The sequence below is a fragment of the Zonotrichia albicollis genome, chromosome 33, assembly GCF_047830755.1.
Source record: "Zonotrichia albicollis isolate bZonAlb1 chromosome 33, bZonAlb1.hap1, whole genome shotgun sequence".
NCBI classification, from domain to species: Eukaryota; Metazoa; Chordata; class Aves; order Passeriformes; family Passerellidae; genus Zonotrichia; species Zonotrichia albicollis.
Genome location: NC_133851.1, coordinates 1,967,503 through 1,987,001, shown reverse-complemented (window position 1 = coordinate 1,987,001; position 19,499 = coordinate 1,967,503). Strand labels below are relative to the sequence as shown.

Below are 19,499 nucleotides of genomic sequence, written 5' to 3'. Positions count from 1 at the left end.
ACCCCCTGTCCATACCCCCTAATCCCACCTGGACCCCCCTAAGCCTGCTTGGACCCCCTGTCCTGACCCCATAACCTGGCCCTGACCTCCTAAACTTGCCTGGACCCCTTGTCTGACCCCCTAAACCTGTCTTGACCCCCTAATCCTGAATGGACCCCCTGCCCTGACCCCATAACCCTGCCTGGACCCCATAACCGTGTCCTGATCCCCTAAACCTGTCCTGACCCCCTAATCCTGAATGGACCTCCTAATCCTGACCCCCTAAACCTGTCCTGACCCTCTAATTCCACCTGGACCCCCTGTGTGACGCCATAACCCTGCCTGGACCCCCTAAACCTGCTGGGACCCCCTACCCTGACCCCATAACCCAGCCCTGACCCCCTAAATCTGCCTGGACCCCTTGTCTGACCCCCTAAACCTGTCCTGACCCCCTGCCCTGACCCCATAACCCTGCCTGGACCCCATAACCCCACCTGGATCCTGCCTGGACCCCCTAAACCTGCCTTGACCCCCTAATACTGCCCTGACCCCCTGTCTGACCCCATAATCCTGCCTGGACCCCCTAAACCTGCCTGAACCACCTGTCCTGACCCCATAACCCTGCCAGGACCCCCTAACCCTGCCCTGACCCCCTGATCCCACCTGGACCCCCCCCAGGGGACCCCAACCCTTCCCGGGGTCTCCCCGCCCTCACGGTGGGGCCCGAACAGATCCCGGAACTCCGCAGCGCGGCCGCGGGGACCGGACCGGGCCGTTGTTCCCGGGGCTCTCCCCCTGCCCCGGAAGTCGCCCTCCCGGAAGTCGCGCTGCCCTCTCGGTCTCTTTCCGCCGCCATCTTGGGCCCCGCTCCCCGCACAGTGAGTCCCGCGCCGCCATCCGCCGGCATCCACTGCCATCCGCCGCTCGGGGCGCCGCTCGCCGCTAGCGGGATGAGCGGGTGGCCGGGAGGAGTCGGTTGAGGCCATCGATGGGGTCGTGGGAGCGCCGGGCAGGGCAGAGGGGGCGGCGGGGAGGAGGCGGCCTAGGCCTGGCACCGGGACCCGGATCGGGATTGGGATCGGGCTCTGCCTGTGTGGCCGAGCTGTCTCGGTAGATTTTCCCGGTAGAGGGAAGCTCGCGGTGCCCGAACGGGGTGGGAAGGACGAGTTCCCGGTGGTGGCCCCGGGGCTGTACCGGAGCCCCGGCGAGCCCGGTCCTGTCGGTTTGTCCATTCCCGTAGAAATGCCCGGCGAAGCCACAGAAACCGTCCCGGCCACGGAGCAGGAGCTGCCGCAGCCGCAGGCGGAGACAGGTGAGACCGAGGGGTGCCCCGGGGTGGTTTTGGGGGCGATTCCCGGGATCCCGGGCCGGTTTTGGGGGTGATTCCCGGGATCCCGGGGTGGTTTTGGAGCTGATTCCCGGGATCCCGGGCCGGTTTTGGGGGCGATTCCCGGGATCCCGGGATGGTTCTGGGGCTGATTCCCGGGATCCCCTCACCGGGCGGGTGAAGGTGCACCGGGTCCCGGTGGCCGCGGGGGTTTTGTGACCCCGGTTTGAGCCTTGTCATGTCCCCCGCGGGGGTTTTGGGGTGTCCGTGCCGTGGTTTCGATGTGGGCAAAACAAACCGGGCCGGTTCTGGGCCGGAGCACGCGGGGACTCCTCGTGTCCCAGAGTCCCGGTACCGGCACCGGGGATGGTCCGAGCTCGGTTTGGGTGGGAGTGGAGAGCAGCGGCCGTGGCTGGGTCGGGGGGTTGGATTTGGGGTCCTGTCCTGTTGGATTTGGGGATTCTGTCCTATGGGATTTGGGGTCCTGTCCTGTTGGATTTGGGGATTCTGTCCCGCTCGGTTTGGAAATTCTGTTCCATAGGATTTGGGGTCTTGTCCTGTTGGATTTGGGGATTCTGTCCTACAGGATTTGGGGCTCCTGTCCCATTGCATTTGGGGTCCTGTCCTGTTGGATTTGAGGGATCCTGTCCTATGGGATTTGGGGATTCTGTCCCACAGAATTTAGGGACCTGTCCTATGGGATTTGGATTCCTGTCCTATGGGATTTGGGGATTCTGTCCCCCTGGATTTGGAAATTGTGTTCCATAGGATTTGGGGTCTTGTCCTGTTGGATTTGGGGATTCTGTCCCATGGGATTTAGGCTCCTGTCCTATGGGATTTGGGGATTCTGTCCCACAGAATTTAGGGACCTGTCCTATGGGATTTGGGTTCCTGTCCTGTTGGATTTGGGGATTCTGTCCCCCTTGATTTGGGGATTCTGCCTGGTAGCATTTGGGGTCTGTCATTGAATTTTGCAGATCTGTCCCTCTGGATTTGGGGATCATCCATTGAATTTTGGGGGTCTGTCCTATTGGATTTAGGGGTTTGTCCTGTTGGATTTGGGGGCCTGTCCCGTTGGATTTGGGGTTTTCTCACTGAATTTTGTGTATCTTTCCCTTGGGATTTGGAGTTTGTCCCTTTGGCTTTAGGGGTCTGCCCCATTGGATTTGGGGGTGTCACACTGAATTTTGAACATCTGTCTTGTCAGATTTGGGGGTTTCTCATAGGATTTGGGATCTGTCCCATTGTGGGAGCACCACAGAGGTTTGGTGACAGAGAGGGGACACAGGGAGGGAGCTGAGTGATGGCTCTTGCTGTGACAGCTGCACTGAAAATTCCCAGGAGCTGCTGAGCTCCTTATCCCTCCCAGCATGGCTGGAATTCCTCTTTGGGGCCCCCTCTCAACTGACAGCTCCCAAAATTCTGCAGCTCCTGGGATTCCTCAGACTGGATTTTGGGATTCCCAGATCCCCTGATTTGGGATTCCCAAATCCCTTTATTTAGGATTCCTTCCTTGGGATTCCTCAGGCAGGATTTTGGGATTCCCAAATCCCTTTATTTGGGATTCCTTCCTTGGGATTCCTCCTTGGATTTTCAACTTTGTCCTTGGAAAAATTTTGGAGATATGGGGTTGGTCCACACTGATCCAGAGGGATTCTGGGCTGAAATCTTTTGGTTTTGGGGAATCTTTTAGCTTGGGATGTTTGAGAAGGAACCTGCACCAACAATTCCCAGGAGTTCCCTCTTGGCATTGCTGGAATTCCTTTTTGGGGCTCCTCCTGTCCCTCTCAACTGACAGCTCCCAAAATTCTGCTGCTCCTGGGATTCCTCTGGCAGGATTTTGGAATTCCCAAATCCCTTTATTTGGGATTCCTTCCTTGGGATTCCTCAGGCAGGATTTTGGGATTCCCAAACCCCCTGATTTGGGATTCCTTCCTGAATTTTCAACTTTTTCCTTGGAAAAATTTTGGAGATATGGGGTTGGTCCACGCTGATCCAGAGGGATTCTGGGCTGAAATCTTTTGGTTTTGGGAAATCTTTTAGCTTGGGATGTTTAAAAAGGAACCAAAGAAAGGTGTGGGAGAAGCAGGAATGATTGTTTTCATCAGGAATGATTGTGTTCAGCAGGAATGATTGTTTTCATCAGGGATGATTGTGTTCATCAGGAATGATTGTGTTCATCAGGAATGATTGTGTTCAGCAGGAATGATTGTGTTCAGCAGGAATGTGCTCAGAAGGAACAGGCAGAGCAGGCAGGAATAAAAGATTGTTCTGGAAAAGGTGGCTCTGCACGTTCTGTGCCCTTGGCAGCACTTTGGGAGGCACCAGAACGTTCCTTGGAGCAGGAAATGTCCTGGCACTGCTGTCCTGCTCCAGGCTGCCCTGATTTGGGGTGAAATGGGGGTGAAATGGGGCACTGGCAGCGCCTTTCATGCCCCTGTGCTGGGGCAGGGACAGGGATGGCATTGCCTGTGTGACACTGCAGGAGGTGACAGAGGGACCCAGGCATGGCTGTGACACTGATGCCAGGTGGGACAGGGACACAGCACCTGGCAGGGACAGGGACCTGGCAGGGACAGGATCCATGGCACAGGGACAGGATCCATGGCACAGAGCTGGCTCTGGGCTGGTCCCAGGGTGGCACAGGGACAGAATCCATGGCACAGGGACAGGATCCATGGCACAGGGCTGGGCACAGAGACAGGATCCATGGCACAGGGCTGGCTCTGGGCTGGTCCCAGGGTGGCACAGGGACAGGATCCATGGCACAGGACTGGGCACAGGGACAGGATCCATGGCACAGGACTGGGCACAGGGACAGGATCCATGGCACAGGGCTGATGCCAGGGTGGCACAGGGAGAGAATCCATGGCACAGAGACAGGATCCATGGCACAGGGCTGGTCCCAGGGTGGCACAGGGACAGGATCCATGGCACAGGGTGGCACAGGGACAGGATCCATGGCACAGGGCTGGTCCCAGGGTAGCACAGGACAGGATCCATGGCACAGGGCTGGGCACAGGGTGGCACAGGGACAGCATCCGTGGCACAGGGTGGCACAGGACAGGATCCATGGCACAGGGCTGATGCCAGGGTGGCACAGGGAGAGAATCCATGGCACAGGGACAGGATCCATGGCACAGGGCTGGCTCTGCAGCTCCCCAGGGCGGCACAGGGACAGGATCCATGGCACAGGGTGGCACAGGGTGGCACAGGGACAGGATCCATGGCACAGAGTGGCACAGGGACAGGATCCATGGCACAGGGTGGCACAGGGACAGGAGCCATGGCACAGGGTGGCACAGGGACAGGATCCATGGCACAGAGTGGCACAGGGACAGGATCCATGGCACAGGGTGGCACAGGGACAGGAGCCATGGCACAGGGTGGCCCAGGGACAGGATCCATGGCACAGGACTGGGCACAGGGACAGGATCCATGGCACAGGACTGGGCACAGGGACAGGAGCCATGGCACAGGGTGGCACAGGGACAGGATCCATGGCACAGGGTGGCACAGGGACAGGATCCATGGCACAGGGACAGGATCCATGGCACAGGGACAGGATCCATGGCACAGGGCTGGGCACAGGGTGGCACAGGACAGGATCCATGGCACAGGGACAGGATCCATGGCACAGGACAGGATCCATGGCACAGGGACAGGATCCATGGCACAGGGACAGGATCCATGGCACAGGGACAGGATCCACGGCACAGGGTGGCACAGGACAGGATCCATGGCACAGGGCTGGGCACAGGGTGGCACAGGGACAGGATCCATGGCACAGGGCTGGGCACAGGGTGGCACAGGGAGAGAATCCATGGCACAGAGACAGGATCCATGGCACAGGGTGGCACAGAGACAGGATCCATGGCACAGGCCTGGGCACAGGGTGGCACAGGACAGGATCCATGGCACAGGGTGGCACAGGACAGGATCCATGGCACAGGGACAGGATCCATGGCACAGGGACAGGATCCATGGCACAGGACAGGATCCATGGCACAGGGTGGCACAGGACAGGATCCATGGCACAGGGTGGCACAGGGACAGGATCCATGGCACAGGGCTGGCACAGGACAGGATCCATGGCACAGGGCTGATGCCAGGGTGGCACAGGGAGAGAATCCATGGCACAGGGACAGGATCCATGGCACAGGGCTGGGCACAGGACAGGATCCATGGCACAGGGCTGGCTCTGCAGCTCCCCAGGGCGGCGCCGTGCCCGGGCTGGTTCTGCTGGTTGGACCGGCCCTGCCCTGCCCTGCCCTGCCCTCCCTTGGAGCTCCTCTGGCTGCTGGGAGTCACTCTGGGAATGTCAGAGCTCTGCAGGCTCTCAGGAACTGGGAGCTGAACCCTCTCATGGCCTCTGCACTAAATGGTGCCCTTGGATTTGCTGGTTGGCACTGGGAATTTCATTGGGAATTTTGTCAGGAATGTCAGGGCTCTCTCCAGGCTCTCAGGACTGGAAGCTGAACCCTCTTATGGCACAAACAGTGCCCCTTGATTTGCTGCTTGGCATTGGGAATTTCACTGGGAATGTCAGGGCTCTCCAGGCCTTCAGGAACTGGGAGCTGAACCCTCTCATGGCCTCTTCACTAAATGGTGCCCTTTGATTTGCTGGTTGGCACTGGGAATTTCATTGGGAATTTCATTGGGAATGTCAGGAGTAATTCCACATGTCAGTGGAATGGTATTATATTTATTTATATATTTTATTTATTTCTATATTTATTTTTTGGGGTTATATTTGACTTCCCCTTCCTCTTCTTCTGGGTGGGTTTTTATTCCCACAAAGGAATAAAGGTACAAGGTCATTGTACCCCTGGTTGAAAGGAGGGGGCTCCCAGAACACTCTCCACATGTCAGTGGAATTATATTTATTTTTATATTTTATTTATTTAAATTTTTTGGCTTATATTTGACTTTCCCTTCATATTTTTGGGTGGGTTTTTATTCCCCTTGCACCCCAAGGGAGACTGTCATTGTACCCCTGGTTGGAGGGAGGAGGCTCCCAGAGCACTCCAGGAGTAATTCCACATGTCAGTGGAATGATATTACATTTATTTTTAGATTTTATTTATTTTTTGGGTTATATTTGACTTTCCCTTCCTGTTTTTGGGTGGGTTTTTATTCCCCCTGCACCACAAGGGAGACTGTCATTGTATCCCTGGTTGGAGGGAGGGGCTCCCAGAGCACTCCAGGAGTAATTCCACATGTCAGTGTAATTATATTATATTTATATTTTATTTATTTATATATTTCATTTTTGGCTTATATTTGACTTCCCCTTCCTCTTTTTGGGTGCATTTTTATTCCCCCTGCAGCCCAAGGGGGACTGTCATTGTACCCCTGGTTGAAGGGAGGGGGCTCCCAGAGCACTCTCCACATGTCAGTGGAATTATATTTATTTTTATATTTTATTTATTTTAATTTTTTGGATTATATTTGACTTTCCCTTCCTCTTTTTGGGTGCATTTTTATTCCCCCTGCACGCCAAGGGAGACTGTCATTGTACCCCTGGTTGAAAGGAGGGGCTCCCAGAGCACTCTCCACATGTCAGTGGAATGATATTATATTTATTTATATATTTGATTTATTTCTATATTTATTTTTTGGGTTATATTTGACTTTTCCCTTCCTCTTTTTGGGTGGGTTTTTATTCCCCCTGCACCACAAGGGGGACTGTCATTGTACCCCTGGTTGAAAGGAGGGGGCTCCCAGAGCACTCTCCACATGTCAGTGGAATGATATTACATTTATTTATATATTTCATTTTTGGCTTATATTTGACTTTCGCTTCCTCTTTTTGGGTGAGTTTTTATTCCCCCTGCAGCCCAAGGGGGACTGGCATTGTACCCCTGGTTGAAAGGAGGGGGCTCCCAGAGCACTCTCCACATGTCAGTGGAATGATATTACATTTATTTTTAGATTTTATTTATTTTTTGGGTTATATTTGACTTTCCCTTCCTCTTCTCAGGTGGGTGTTTGTGTCCCCAGGCTGGTGAGCAGCCCTGGGTGTCCTGACAGATTTCTGGGGCTCCTCAGGGCTTGTGACACCCCTTTGGTAGGGCAGAGCTGGATTTCTGCATTTCTGGTGGTGCCTCCTGCCATTGAGGGCTCTCAGGAAATTCTGTTCTAGAAGGGGATGAACATCCTGCTCCGTGCTGAGCCTGGCAGTGCCCGCTGGGCCAGGAGCCAGAGGAATGCCAGGCTGGCTGCGTGCCCCCTCCTCCTGTCCCTGCTCTCATTTCTGCTCTCACTGTGTTTCTCTCCTTCAGCTCTTCTCCATGCTGCTCATTCCCCACCTCTGACTCCATCTCCATCCACCCAGGGCCCCCCAGGCCCTGTGTCCCCCCCAGTGGTGCCAGCTGCTGCCATCCCCGTGTTCTCTGTGCCCCCCCAGCCCCCTGCCCCAGCTCTGCTGGGCACGGCCCCTCCTGCAGCTGCTCAGGGCCCCGTGGTGTTTGCAGCCCCAGGGTCTCCAGGCTCTGCCCCAGTGTCCCCAGTGCCACCTGTGCCACCTGTGTCACCTGGCCTGGCTGCTGCTGCTGCAGTGCCAGTGGCTCCTCCTGTCCCCACAGGGAGCCCCAGTGCTCTCCCAGCTGCTCTCAGCTCTGCCATGAAATCTGCTCCTGCTGCAGCCTCTGGGGCAGCCCCAACTCCTCTTCCTCCCTCTGGAGCAGCCCCAGCTCCTCTTCCTCCCTCTGGAGCAGCCCCAGCTCCTTTCCCTCCCTCTGGAGCAGCCCCAGCTCCTCTCCCTGGTTCTGGAGCAGCCCCAGCTCCTCTTCCTCCCTCTGGAGCAGCCCCAGCTCCTCTCCCTGGTTCTGGAGCAGCCCCAGCTCCTCTCCCTGGTTCTGGAGCAGCCCCAGCTCCTCTCCCTGGTTCTGGGGCAGCCCCAGCTCCTCTTCCTCCCTCTGGAGCAGCCTCAGCTCCTTTCCCTGGTTCTGGAGCAGCCCCAGCTCCTTTCCCTGGTTCTGGAGCAGCCTCAGCTCCTCTCCCTGGTTCTGGAGCAGCCCCAGCTCCTCTCCCTGGTTCTGGGGCAGCCCCAGCTCCTCTTCCTCCCTTTGCAGCCCCCCCTCTCGTGCCTCCCCCATCCCGTCCCCTTCTGGCCTCTCCCCCAGCAGTGCCCCCCAGTTTGCTGCCAGCCCCCTCGGTGGCAGTGTCCCCCCAGAGCCCAGGGTCACCCCCACATCCCACAGTCCCCGTTTCTGTTCCTGCTGCTCCAGCCCTGGTCGGTGCCATCTCTCCCCCCGTGTTCCTGGCTGCCCCCAAAGCTCCTTTGTCACCTCCCATCCCTCTGCTGCCAGCTGGGATGTCCCCTGGCTCAGCCCCTGGCTCCCCAGTGCCACCACTGCTCCCAGTGGCTCCTTCTGCTGCCAAGGCCTCTCCCATGGCACCTCGAGCAGCTCCAGTGCCACCTGCGCTGTCCCCACCTGCTCTGGGAGCTGCCATCTCTGTCCCAGGGTCTCCAGTGAGCCCAGTGCTGCCAGCAGCAGCTCCTGCTGTCCCCTCTGTCCCTGTCACACCGGCCATGGCAGCTCCAGCCACCCCTCCTGGGGCTAAAACATCTCCTGGTGCCCCTGTCACACCAGCCATGGTGGCTCCTGCAGCCAAAGCAGCTCCTCCAAGTCCAGTTGCTGTCCCGTCTGTCCCTGTCACAGCAGCCATGGTGGCTCCAGCCACCCCTCCTGTGGCCAAGCCAGCTTCTGGGAGCCCAACCACTGCTCCAGCTGCCACCTCTGTCCCTGTCACAGCACCCCTGGCACCTCCAGCCACCTCTCCTGTGGCCAAGCCAGCTCCTGCTGTCCCTGTCACAGCACCCCTGGCACCTTTGGCCACCCCTCCAGTGGCCAAGCCAGCTCCTGGGAGCTCGGTCACTGACCCAGCTGCCACCTCTGTCCCTGTCACAGCACCCCTGGCACCTCCAGCCACCTCTCCTGTGGCCAAACCATCTCCTGCTGTCCCTGTCACACCACCCATGGTGGCTCCAGCCACCTCTCCTGTGGCCAAACCAGCTCCTGGAAGCCCAACCACTGCCCCAGCTGTCCCCTCTGTCCCTGTCACAGCACCCCTGGCACCTCCAGCTGCCCCTCCCTCAGCCAAAGATGCCACCAAGGGCTCTGTTGCTGCCTCAGCTGCTGCTCCAGCTCCTCCCAGCCCAGCTCCAGCCACCCCACCTGCAGCCAAAACTGCTGCCAAGAGTCCTGGTGGTGTCACCCCATCCCCTGCCACCCCTTCCCCTGCCACCCCATCCCCTGTCACCCCATCCCCTGCCACCCCATCTCCTACCACCCCAGCTCCTGCCACCCCAGCTCCTGCCACCCCATCCCCTGCCACCCCATCCCCTGCCACCCCATCCCCTGCCACCCCATCCCCTGTCACCCCATCCCCTGCCAGCCCAGCCCCTGCCACCCCATCCCCTGTCACCCCAGCTCCTGCAGCTCCAGCAGCCAAAACACCCCCAAAAAGCCCTGCCAAGGCCACCCCCACTGAGGACAAGGCACCCCCAAAAAGTCCTGTCAAAGCCACCCCAGCTCCACCAGCCTCTCCTGAGGACAAAACACCCCCAAAGAGCCCTGGCAAAGCCACCCCAGCCTCTCCTGAGGCCAAGGCACCCCCAAAAAGCCCCACTGAAGCCAAGGAACCCCCAAAAAGCTCTGGCAAAGCCACCCCAGCTTCTCCTGAGGCCAAGGCACCCCCAAAAAGCCCCACAGAGGCCAAGGCACCCCCAAAAAGCCCCACTGAAGCCAAGGCACCCCCAAAAAGCCCTGCCAAAGCCACCCCAGCTCCAGCTTCCCCTGGAGCATCCAAAAAACCTCCCAAGGGCAGCCCTGTCCCTGCCCCATCCTCTCCTGTGGCTCCAGCACCTTCAGCTGCTCCTGCTGAGGCCAAAGCACCCCCAAAAAGCCCCACTGAGAACAAGGCACCCCCAAAGAGCCCCACTGAGGCCAAAGCCCCCCCAAAAAGCCCCACTGAGGCCAAAGCACCCCCAAAGAGCCCCGCCAAAGCCACCCCACCTCCAGCAGCTTCTCCTGAGGCCAAGGCACCCCCAGAAAGCCCCACTGAAGCCAAGGCACCCCCAAAAAGCCCTGCCAAGGCCACCCCAGCTCCAGCAGCCCCTGCTGCAGCCAAAGGATCCCCAAAAAGCCCTACCAAAGGCAGCCCAGCTCCAGCCACCCCCACTGAGAACAAGGCACCCCCAAAAAGCCCCGCAGAGGCCAAGGCACCCCCAAAGAGCCCCACTGAGAACAAGGCACCCCCAAAGAGCCCTGGCAAAGCAACCCCAGCCTCTCCTGAGGACAAGGCACCCCCAAAAAGCCCCACAGAGGCCAAGGCACCCCCAAAAAGCCCCACTGAAGCCAAGGCACCCCCAAAGAGCCCCACTGAGAACAAGGCACCCCCAAAGAGCCCTGCCAAAGCAACCCCAGCTCCATCTACCCCTGCTGAGGCAAAAGCACCCCCAAAAAGCCCTGGTGAGGCCAAGGCACCCCCAAAAGGCCCCACTGAGGCCAAGGCACCCCAAAAAAGCCCCACTGAGGCCAAGGCACCCCCAAAGAGCCCCACTGAGGCCAAGGCACCCCCAAAGAGCCCCACTGAGGCTAAAGCACCCCCAAAAGGCCCCACTGAGGCCAAGGCACCCCCAAAAAGCCCTGCAGAGGCCAAGGCACCCCAAAAAAGCCCCACTGAGGTTAAGGCACCCCCAAAAGGCCCTGCAGAGGCCAAGTCACCCCCAAAAAGCCCTGTCAAAGCCACTCCCCCTCCAACCAACCCCACTACAGCCAAAGCACCCCCAAAAGGCCCCGCAGAGGCCAAGGCACCCCCAAAAAGCCCCTCCAAGGCCACTCCAACCCCAGCAGCCCCAACTCCTGGTGCCCCCCCAAAGCCCCCCAGCCCTGCCAAGAAGCAGCAGCAGCCCCCCAGCAATGCCAAGGTGGGCAAGCCCCCCTCGAAAGCCGCCGTGCCCGGTGACGATGACGAGGAGCTGCCACCTCTGCTCCCCCCAGAGCCACCCGTGCTGCTGGAGCTGTCCCCTGCCACGGGGGTGCTGGCACCGCAGCCCGTCCTCAAGAATGACAAGGGTATTGTGTGTGTGCATGGAGTGTCACTGGGTGATGCCCACCGGGTACTAACGGCGGGCACACGGTGCCAGCGGTCACTAACGCGTGTCCTCGGGCACGGAGCACGGCGTGCTGGTTGTGGTTTGTTGGTTTGTTGGTTTGTTTTGTGGCATGGGCACTGCAAAAATGAGATAATCTGAGCTGGCTTCACACTGAGATGCCACCCACGTGCCTGGCACTGCTGTGTGTGGTGGCAAACTGGGATGTCCCCACGCTATGCCTGATGTGTTGGCACACCTGGACACGGGCACAGAGGTTTGCCAAGGTTCCTGTGTGTGCCATGAGGGCTGAATGCAGGTAGTGGCTGCATCAGGGTCACCTCCAGGTGTCCTCCAAGGTTGGGGACACCCAGCTGTGCTTCAGTAACTGGTGTGGTCAGTGCTGTGGGTCACAACTGCAGCTGGTGGCCCTCAGGTCCTTTGAGGGGGTTTGGGGTTATCCCAGATCATCCTGGTGGCCCTGAGGGGGGTTTGGGATTATGTCAGATCATCCTGGTGGCCCTCAGGTCACCTGAAGGGGGTTTGGGGTTATCCCAGATGATCCTGAAGAGGGTTTGGGGTTATCCCACATCATCCTGGTGGCCCTCAGGTCCTCTGAAGGGGGTTTGGGGTTATCCTGGTGGCCCTGAGGGGGTTTGGGATTATCCCACATCATCCTGGTGGCCCTGAGGGGATTTGGGGTTATCCCACATCATCCTGGTGGCCCTCAGGTTCTCCTAAAGGGGGCTTGGGATTATCCTGGTGGCCCTGAGGGGGGTTTGAGGTTATCCCACATCATCCTGAAGAGGGTTTGGGGTTATCCCAGATCATCCTGGTGGCCCTCAGGTCCCCTGAAGGGGGTTTGGGGTTATCCTGGTGGCCCTGAGGGGGTTTGGGGTTATCCCAGATCATCCTGGTGGCCCTCAGGTCCCCTGAAGAGGGTTTGGGGTTATCTCAGATGATCCCTGTAGTGAAGCCATGGATGTGCAGCAACCTTGGGGGCTCTGTGAGTGGGGTCTTGGTGCTGTGGCTTTGAGGGGACTCAGGAAGGGCTCTGTCACCCTGAACTGCCACCTCACCACCCTGGAAGTGCCACCCACCTCCTCCTCAGGCTGGAGTTCCCTCAGGATTCATTCCAGAGCCTCTGGGCACCTGTGGGGCTCTGCCACCCTGCTCCCACCACGGCCAGGTTGAGAACCCACCCGTGCCACCCTGCTGGTGGCATTCAGGGCGCACAGAATGCTCCATCCAGCACCTCACTGGGCTGACTGGTGCCCGACTGGTGCCCTGGAGCTGGCTGAGGTGGGCTGTGTGTCTCTGCAGGGTCTGGCACAGAGTCTGACAGCGATGAATCCGTACCAGAGCTCGAAGAGCAGGACTCCACACAGGCCACGACGCAGCAGGCACAGGTAGGGAGGTGGCACAGGATGGATCAGAGTCCCCGTGGTGTCACCCCAGCATTGTCACCGATGCTTTTCTCCCTCCCTGCAGCTCGCGGCAGCCGCCGAAATAGACGAAGAACCCGTCAGCAAAGCCAAACAGAGCCGGAGTGAGAAGAAAGCTCGCAAGGTGAGGCCTCAGCTGTCCCTCAGCATGTGGGATCTCAGCACCTCAGGACTGAGGTATCACCGAGAGCACCCTTGGGGGGCTCGGGAGTCCTGGAATGTTCCAGAAGTGTCTGGTGGCTGCACTTTGATCCTACACAGGAGACGACACCTGTATGAGGATAGGAGGATTTCACTGGGGTGAATGGTGAAGGGATTAGTTAATTAGAGAGTGAAACACAGGGTTTAGGATTTCTGTACAGGGGGGTTTAGAGAAGTAAGATGGAGGAATTGGGGTGTGTCCTGTCCTTCTTCTCCTCCATCTTCTGTGGTGATGGTGGCACTTTGAGATTGGTCATTACTAAAAGTGCACTGGGCAATAAGGGTGAAAGGTATTGGGGAAAAATGATAAATATTGTACACGTAACTTTGGGTATAAGGGTAGGTGACCGCCCGGAGGGAGGGGAGTGTGCTCATGGCTGGCTGCTGAGCAGACCTCTGTCGGGCAGAGGGAAAATCTTTTAGATAAACAATTAATAAACACAGAGACCGAAAGAAGAACTGAAGCCTCTTCTCATCCTTTGGAACACGGGCTGCCCCAAGGCCACCCCGGGCCTTTCCAGGCCATCCAAAGAGCCGAAAACCGGACATCAGCACATCACTCCTGATGTCCAGAGATAACCCCTGAGGGGCTCAGAAATCCTGGAATGTTGCCAGAAGTGGTTGGATTTTGACCCTGCAAAGGATGTGCCACCTGTATGAGGATCACCTGGGGATAAGTGGTGAAGGAATTGATTATTCACAGGGTGAAAATACAGGTTTTGGGGTTTTGGTACAGGGGGGTTTTTAGGAGACAAGATGGAGGAATTAGGGTGTGTCTTGTCCTTCTCCTCTTCTTCTTGTCACCCATCTTTGGTGGTGATGCTGGCACTTTGGGATTGGTTCACATTAAATCTGCACTTGTTAATAAGGGTAAAAGGTATTGGAAGGTAAAGGTAAATATCTTATACGAAGTTTTTAGTATAAAAATAGACGACCCCCCAGTGGGATGTCAGTGTGCTGGGCAGACCTCTGTCAGGCTGGGAGACGACTTTGTAGATAAGAATTAATCAACAATATTGAAGAATGAAAAATCTGAAGGGTGCCCTCGTCCTTTGGAGCACGGGTTGTCCCAAGGCCATCCTGTGCCTAAGCGGGCAGAGACAACAGGCTGAGAACAGAGACCTGGTGAGCAAGCCCAGGGCTCAGAATCACTCTGGGGATCTCACAGTGCTGGACTGGGGTGTTCCCTCCAGCTGGCAGCCCTGCAGTGCTGCTCCATGGCAGTTCCCATGTGGATCTGTCGCAGACATTTTCTCATAGAAATCCTTTCTTTCACATTTGTCCATCTTCTGGGAAGCAAAGGCGCAGAAGATGAATGTAAACAATTGTTATCAGCTGCTGTGGAATGCAATAGGATGCACCTGTGATTGGCTCATCTTCCTCTTTTCCAATTGGGGGCCAATCACAGAAACAAGCTTGGGGACAGATTCCCTGGAGACAGAATTTTGTTGTTCATTATTTCTTTCTATTCTTAGCATAGCAAGCCTCTGCAACTTCTCTCTGTATTCTTTTTAGTATAGTAATAATGTATTATATATCATATATCAATAAATCCCGCCTTCTGATCATCAAACAAGATTCTCATCCTTCTCTCACCATGGAGACCTTTCCAGGTCGCTGTAATATGGATCCATGCAGCAGAGGTTGGATCTGGAGTCTGGAGAGAGGATTGGGCACGGCTGGGCTGGCTCCAGAGCTCTCCTCCCCTCACTGACCCTTCCCTGGTGTTTTGCAGGCAATGTCCAAGCTGGGCCTTCGCCAGGTGACAGGAGTGACCAGAGTCACCATCCGGAAATCCAAGAACATCCTGTTTGTCATCACAAAGCCAGACGTGTACAAGAGCCCGGCGTCAGACACCTACATTGTCTTTGGGGAGGCCAAGGTGAGCCCACCCTGGTGCCAGCAGGGCAGGGTTCTCCTTCCTGTCACCTTGGCACTGTGTGGCTCCTGCCAAGGAATGTGCTGGCACTGCCCAGCGCTGGCATCACTTCTCCTTTTCTTCTCTTCCCTCCTGCAGATCGAAGACCTGTCCCAGCAGGCTCAGCTGGCAGCTGCTGAAAAGTTCAAAGTGCAAGGAGAACCCGTGTCCAACATCCAGGAAAACACACAGACCCCCACGGTGCAGGAGGAGAGCGAGGAAGAGGAGGTGAGGCCTTCCTCAGCCTCTCAGTGGGGTTATGTTATGGGGATCACAGGGGTCGTGTGCTGAGGGGAGAGATGAGGATCTGACTTCATGTTTCAGAAGTATATGTATTTTATAATATTTCATATATTTTTAATATATGTATTATATTTATATATTGTAATATTTTGTAATTATATTCTATATTTTATTTTATTATGGCATACTATAATATAATATAATATAATATAATATAATATAATATAATATAATATAATATAATATAATATAATATAATATATATCATATTATATTGCATTATATCATAATTATATGATATCATTATATATTATATTATATTATATTATATTATATTATATTATATTATATTATATTATATTATATTATATTATATTATAATATATAATTTATATAAATATATAATTTTATGTATAGAATCTCTATAAAGATATATATAATGTGATCTATATATCAAATGTAGTGTATATTATAAAATATATATTTTATAATATATATTACATTAAAACTATACTAAAAGAATAGAAGAAAGGATTTCATCAGAAGGCTTAGCTAAGAATAGAATAGGAAAAAATTATAACAAAGGTTTGTGGCTCGGGCTCTCTGTCCAAGTCAGCTGGGCTGGGATTGGCCATTAATTAGAAACATCTAACACAGACCAATCACAGCTCCACCTGTTGCATCCCACAGCAGCAGATAATCAACGTTTACATTTTGTTCCTGAGGCCTCTCAGCTTCTCAGGAGCAAAAATCCTAGGGAAAGGATTTTCATAAAAGATGTCTGTGACATGGTCCACAAATTCCTCTCTTTCATCAAAGCGAGAGCACAAGGTCCTGCCCTGGGGGTGTTGACAGTGCAGGCTTGGCCTTCTGGCTCCAAATCCAGTCCCAGCCCTGGCATGGCACCAATCCTGGGCTCTGTTTCTGCTTCATCCTGGAATGGCACCAATCTGGAGCTGTTTTTCCTTCAGTCCTGGAGTGGCACCAATCCTGAGCTCTTTCTCCCTCACACCAGCCCTGGGCTCTGTTTCTCCCTCACACCAACCCTGAGCTCTTTCTCCCTCACACCAACCCTGGGCTCTGTTTCTCCCTCAGTCTTGCAATGGCTCCAATCCTGAGCTCTGTTTCTCCCTCACACCAATCCTGAGCTCTGTTTCTCCCTCACACCAACCCTGAGCTCTGTTTCTCCCTCACACCAACCCTGGGCTCTGTTTCTCCCTCACACCAACCCTGGGCTCTGTTTCTCCTTCACACCAACCCTGAGCTCTGTTTCTCCCTCACACCAATCCTGAGCTCTGTTTCTCCCTCAGTCCTGCAATGGCTCCAACCCTGAGCTCTGTTTTTCCCTCACACCAACCCTGGGCTCTGTTTCTCCCTCACACCAACCCTGAGCTCTGTTTCTCCCTCAGTCCTGCAATGGCTCCAATCCTGGGCTCTGTTTCTCCCTCACACCAACCCTGAGCTCTGTTTCTCCCTCACACCAACCCTGGGCTCTGTTTCTCCCTCACACCAACCCTGGGCTCTGTTTCTCCTTCACACGAACCCTGAGCTCTGTTTCTCCCTCACACCAACCCTGGGCTCTGTTTCTCCCTCACACCAACCCCGGGCTCTGTTTCTCCCTCAGTCTTGCAATGGCTCCAATCCTGAGCTCTGTTTCTCCCTCACACCAACCCTGGGCTCTGTTTCTCCCTCAGTCTTGCAATGGCTCCAATCCTGGGCTCTGTTTCTCCCTCACACCAACCCTGGGCTCTGTTTCTCCCTCACACCAATCCTGAGCTCTGTTTCTCCCTCACACCAACCCTGGGCTCTGTTTCTCCCTCACACCAACCCCGGGCTCTGTTTCTCCCTCAGTCTTGCAATGGCTCCAATCCTGAGCTCTGTTTCTCCCTCACACCAACCCCGTGCTCTGTTTCTCCCTCAGGTTGATGAAACCGGCGTGGAGGTGAAGGACATCGAGCTGGTGATGTCTCAGGCGAACGTGTCGCGAGCCAAGGCCGTGCGAGCCCTCAAGAACAACAGTAACGACATTGTAAACGCGATAATGGTGAGTCCTGGGGGGCAGCAGCTTTTTGGGGGGTCCCTGGGTGGAGCTGCTGCCTCTGAGCTGCCTCCTGACTCCCTTTCTCCCCACAGGAACTGACGATGTAGCCGCCGGAGGGAGGAGCCTTTTTTGGTGTTTCAGAGAAGAGTAAAATACAGCTAAATTTAAAATTTGTACTATTTCTATCGGTTAATAAAGTTGTGGCTTATTGTTGGTGAAATCTCTGCTCTGTGGTGCTTTGCTGCCTGGGGTTTGTGGCCTCAGGGTGGAGCCTTCCTCCACCCTGAGGAAGATGCTGGTGCTGATAACCCATCCTGGAACAGCACCTGCCCCTTCCCTCCTTTCCTGTCCCACAGCTTTTTGGATCACTGAGACCCCAAGATTTAAAAATCTCTTTTCCCAGCCTGAGCGCTTGAGGAATGAGTTGGAGCTCTTCATTTCTCAGTCTCAAGGTTGTTTTAAATGTGTTTTATCTATAAAAAATGTTCTCCTGCCCATCAGGTCCATCCAGCAGGACGATTCCAGGCACTCTGCCTGCTCCCAGGGGTGGTGTTATGTCTTTATACTAAAAATTATGTATAAAATATTTACAATAATTTCCCAATACCTATCACCTGTTAGACAGTGAGCTTCCACTCTAAACCAACCCAAAAGTGCCACCATCACAGCAGAAGATGGAGGCCAAGAAGAAGGAGGAGAAAGGCTGGAAATGCCCAGATTCTTCCATCTTTCCCCCTGAACCCCCATTCTAAATCCCCAAAATTGACATTTTCACCCAGTGATTAATTCACTATCATTCTACTCAAACTCTTGTGGCTGGTAACTGCTCACACAAAGCTGGAATTCTTTCCAGGCCTTGGGATGGTGTTAGTTTTTTATACTAAAAACTACATTACATTATTTACAATAATTTTCCAATAACTATCACTTGTTAGACAGTGAGCTTCCACTCTAAACCAACCCAAAAGTGCCACCATCACAGCAGGAGATGGAGGACAGGACATGCCCAGATTCCTCCATCTTGCCCCCTGAACCCCCATTCTAAATCCCCAAAATTCTACATTTTCACCCAGTGATTAATTCACTGTCATTCTACTCAAACTCTTGTGGTTTGTAACTCCTCACACAAAGCTGGTGATTGTTTCCAGCCCTTGGGGTGCTGTTAATTTTTTATACTAAAAACTATGTACAATATTTATATGTTTCAGAAGGCTGATTTATTATTTTATGATATATATTATCTGTTGTTCCCCTGTGCTGGCACTTCTCCCCAAATTCCTCCAGGAGAGGGTCAGGGTGGAATTTCAGGGGGAATAAAAGGTGGTCAGGCTTTGGAGCTGCCTGGAGGAAAGGAGGTTCAGAGGGGAATTTTCACCCCAAAACTCCCTGATGGGAGAGTGGAGCCAGGTGGAATCAAAATCTGCTCCCAGGGGACACCAGGACAACAGAAAATGGCCCAAATTCCTCCAGGAGAAGTTCAGGATGGACATGAGAAGGAATTTCCTCATGGAAAAGGTGGTCAGGCTTTGGAAGTGCCTGGAGGAAAGAAGTTCAGAGGGGAATTTTCACCCCACAAGTCCCTGATGGGACAACAGGGTTGGGCTGTGCTCCCGTGGGGCAAGTGGGGGGTCCTGGGGGTCCCCATAAGGGGATCCCAGTAGGGGGGTCCCAGTGGGTAGGGGTCCTGGGGTCCCAATGGGGGTGTCCCAGTGGGGAGGGGTGCTGGGGGTCCCAGTGGAAGGGTCCCAGTGTGGGGCTCCCAGTGGGGAGGGGTCCCAGAGGTCCCAGCGGGGAGGGGTTCTGGGGGTCCCAATGGGAGGGTCCCAGTGGGGAAGGTTCAATTGGGGGGGGTCCTGGAGGTTCCAATGGAGGGACCCCAGTGAAGGGGGGGGGTCCCAGTGGGGAAGGTCCTGGGGGTCCAAATGAGGGGGGGTCCCAGTGGGGAAATCCCAATTGGGAGGGGTCCCAGTGGGGGGATCCCATGGGGGAGCCCCAATGGGAGGGTCCCAGTGTGGAGGTCCTAGTGGGGTGGTCCCAATAGGGGGGGGGTCCCAGTGGGGAAGGTCCTGGCGGTCCAAATGGGGGGGTCCCAGTGGCGGGGTCTCAGGATTCCCAGTGTGGGGATCCCATGGGGGGGGGGGTCCCAATGGGAGGGTCCCAGTGGTCGGGGGTCCTAATGGTGGGGTCCCAATGGGAGGATCTCAATGGGGGGGTCCCAGTGGGGGGATCCCATGGGGGAGTCC

The 19,499-nt window shown here is 55.3% G+C and overlaps 2 protein-coding genes across 2 annotated transcripts; both read left to right on the top strand.

Annotated features, from left to right (window-relative positions):
• Window positions 1-710: 710 nt before the first annotated feature.
• NACA (nascent polypeptide associated complex subunit alpha) lies at window positions 711-17,476 on the top strand. The gene is made up of 8 exons (XM_074530928.1): window positions 711-857; window positions 1,220-1,291; window positions 12,732-12,817; window positions 12,900-12,977; window positions 14,790-14,936; window positions 15,072-15,200; window positions 17,137-17,259; window positions 17,349-17,476. The coding sequence occupies exons 2-8, from the start codon at window positions 1,222-1,224 to the stop codon at window positions 17,361-17,363; spliced, it is 648 nt and encodes a 215-aa protein (XP_074387029.1). The 5' UTR covers window positions 711-857; window positions 1,220-1,221; the 3' UTR covers window positions 17,364-17,476.
• On the top strand, window positions 3,814-9,426 carry LOC141726246 (uncharacterized). The gene is made up of 3 exons (XM_074530902.1): window positions 3,814-3,835; window positions 7,482-8,985; window positions 9,235-9,426. The coding sequence occupies exons 1-2, from the start codon at window positions 3,814-3,816 to the stop codon at window positions 8,873-8,875; spliced, it is 1,416 nt and encodes a 471-aa protein (XP_074387003.1). The 3' UTR covers window positions 8,876-8,985; window positions 9,235-9,426.
• Window positions 17,477-19,499: the final 2,023 nt, after the last annotated feature.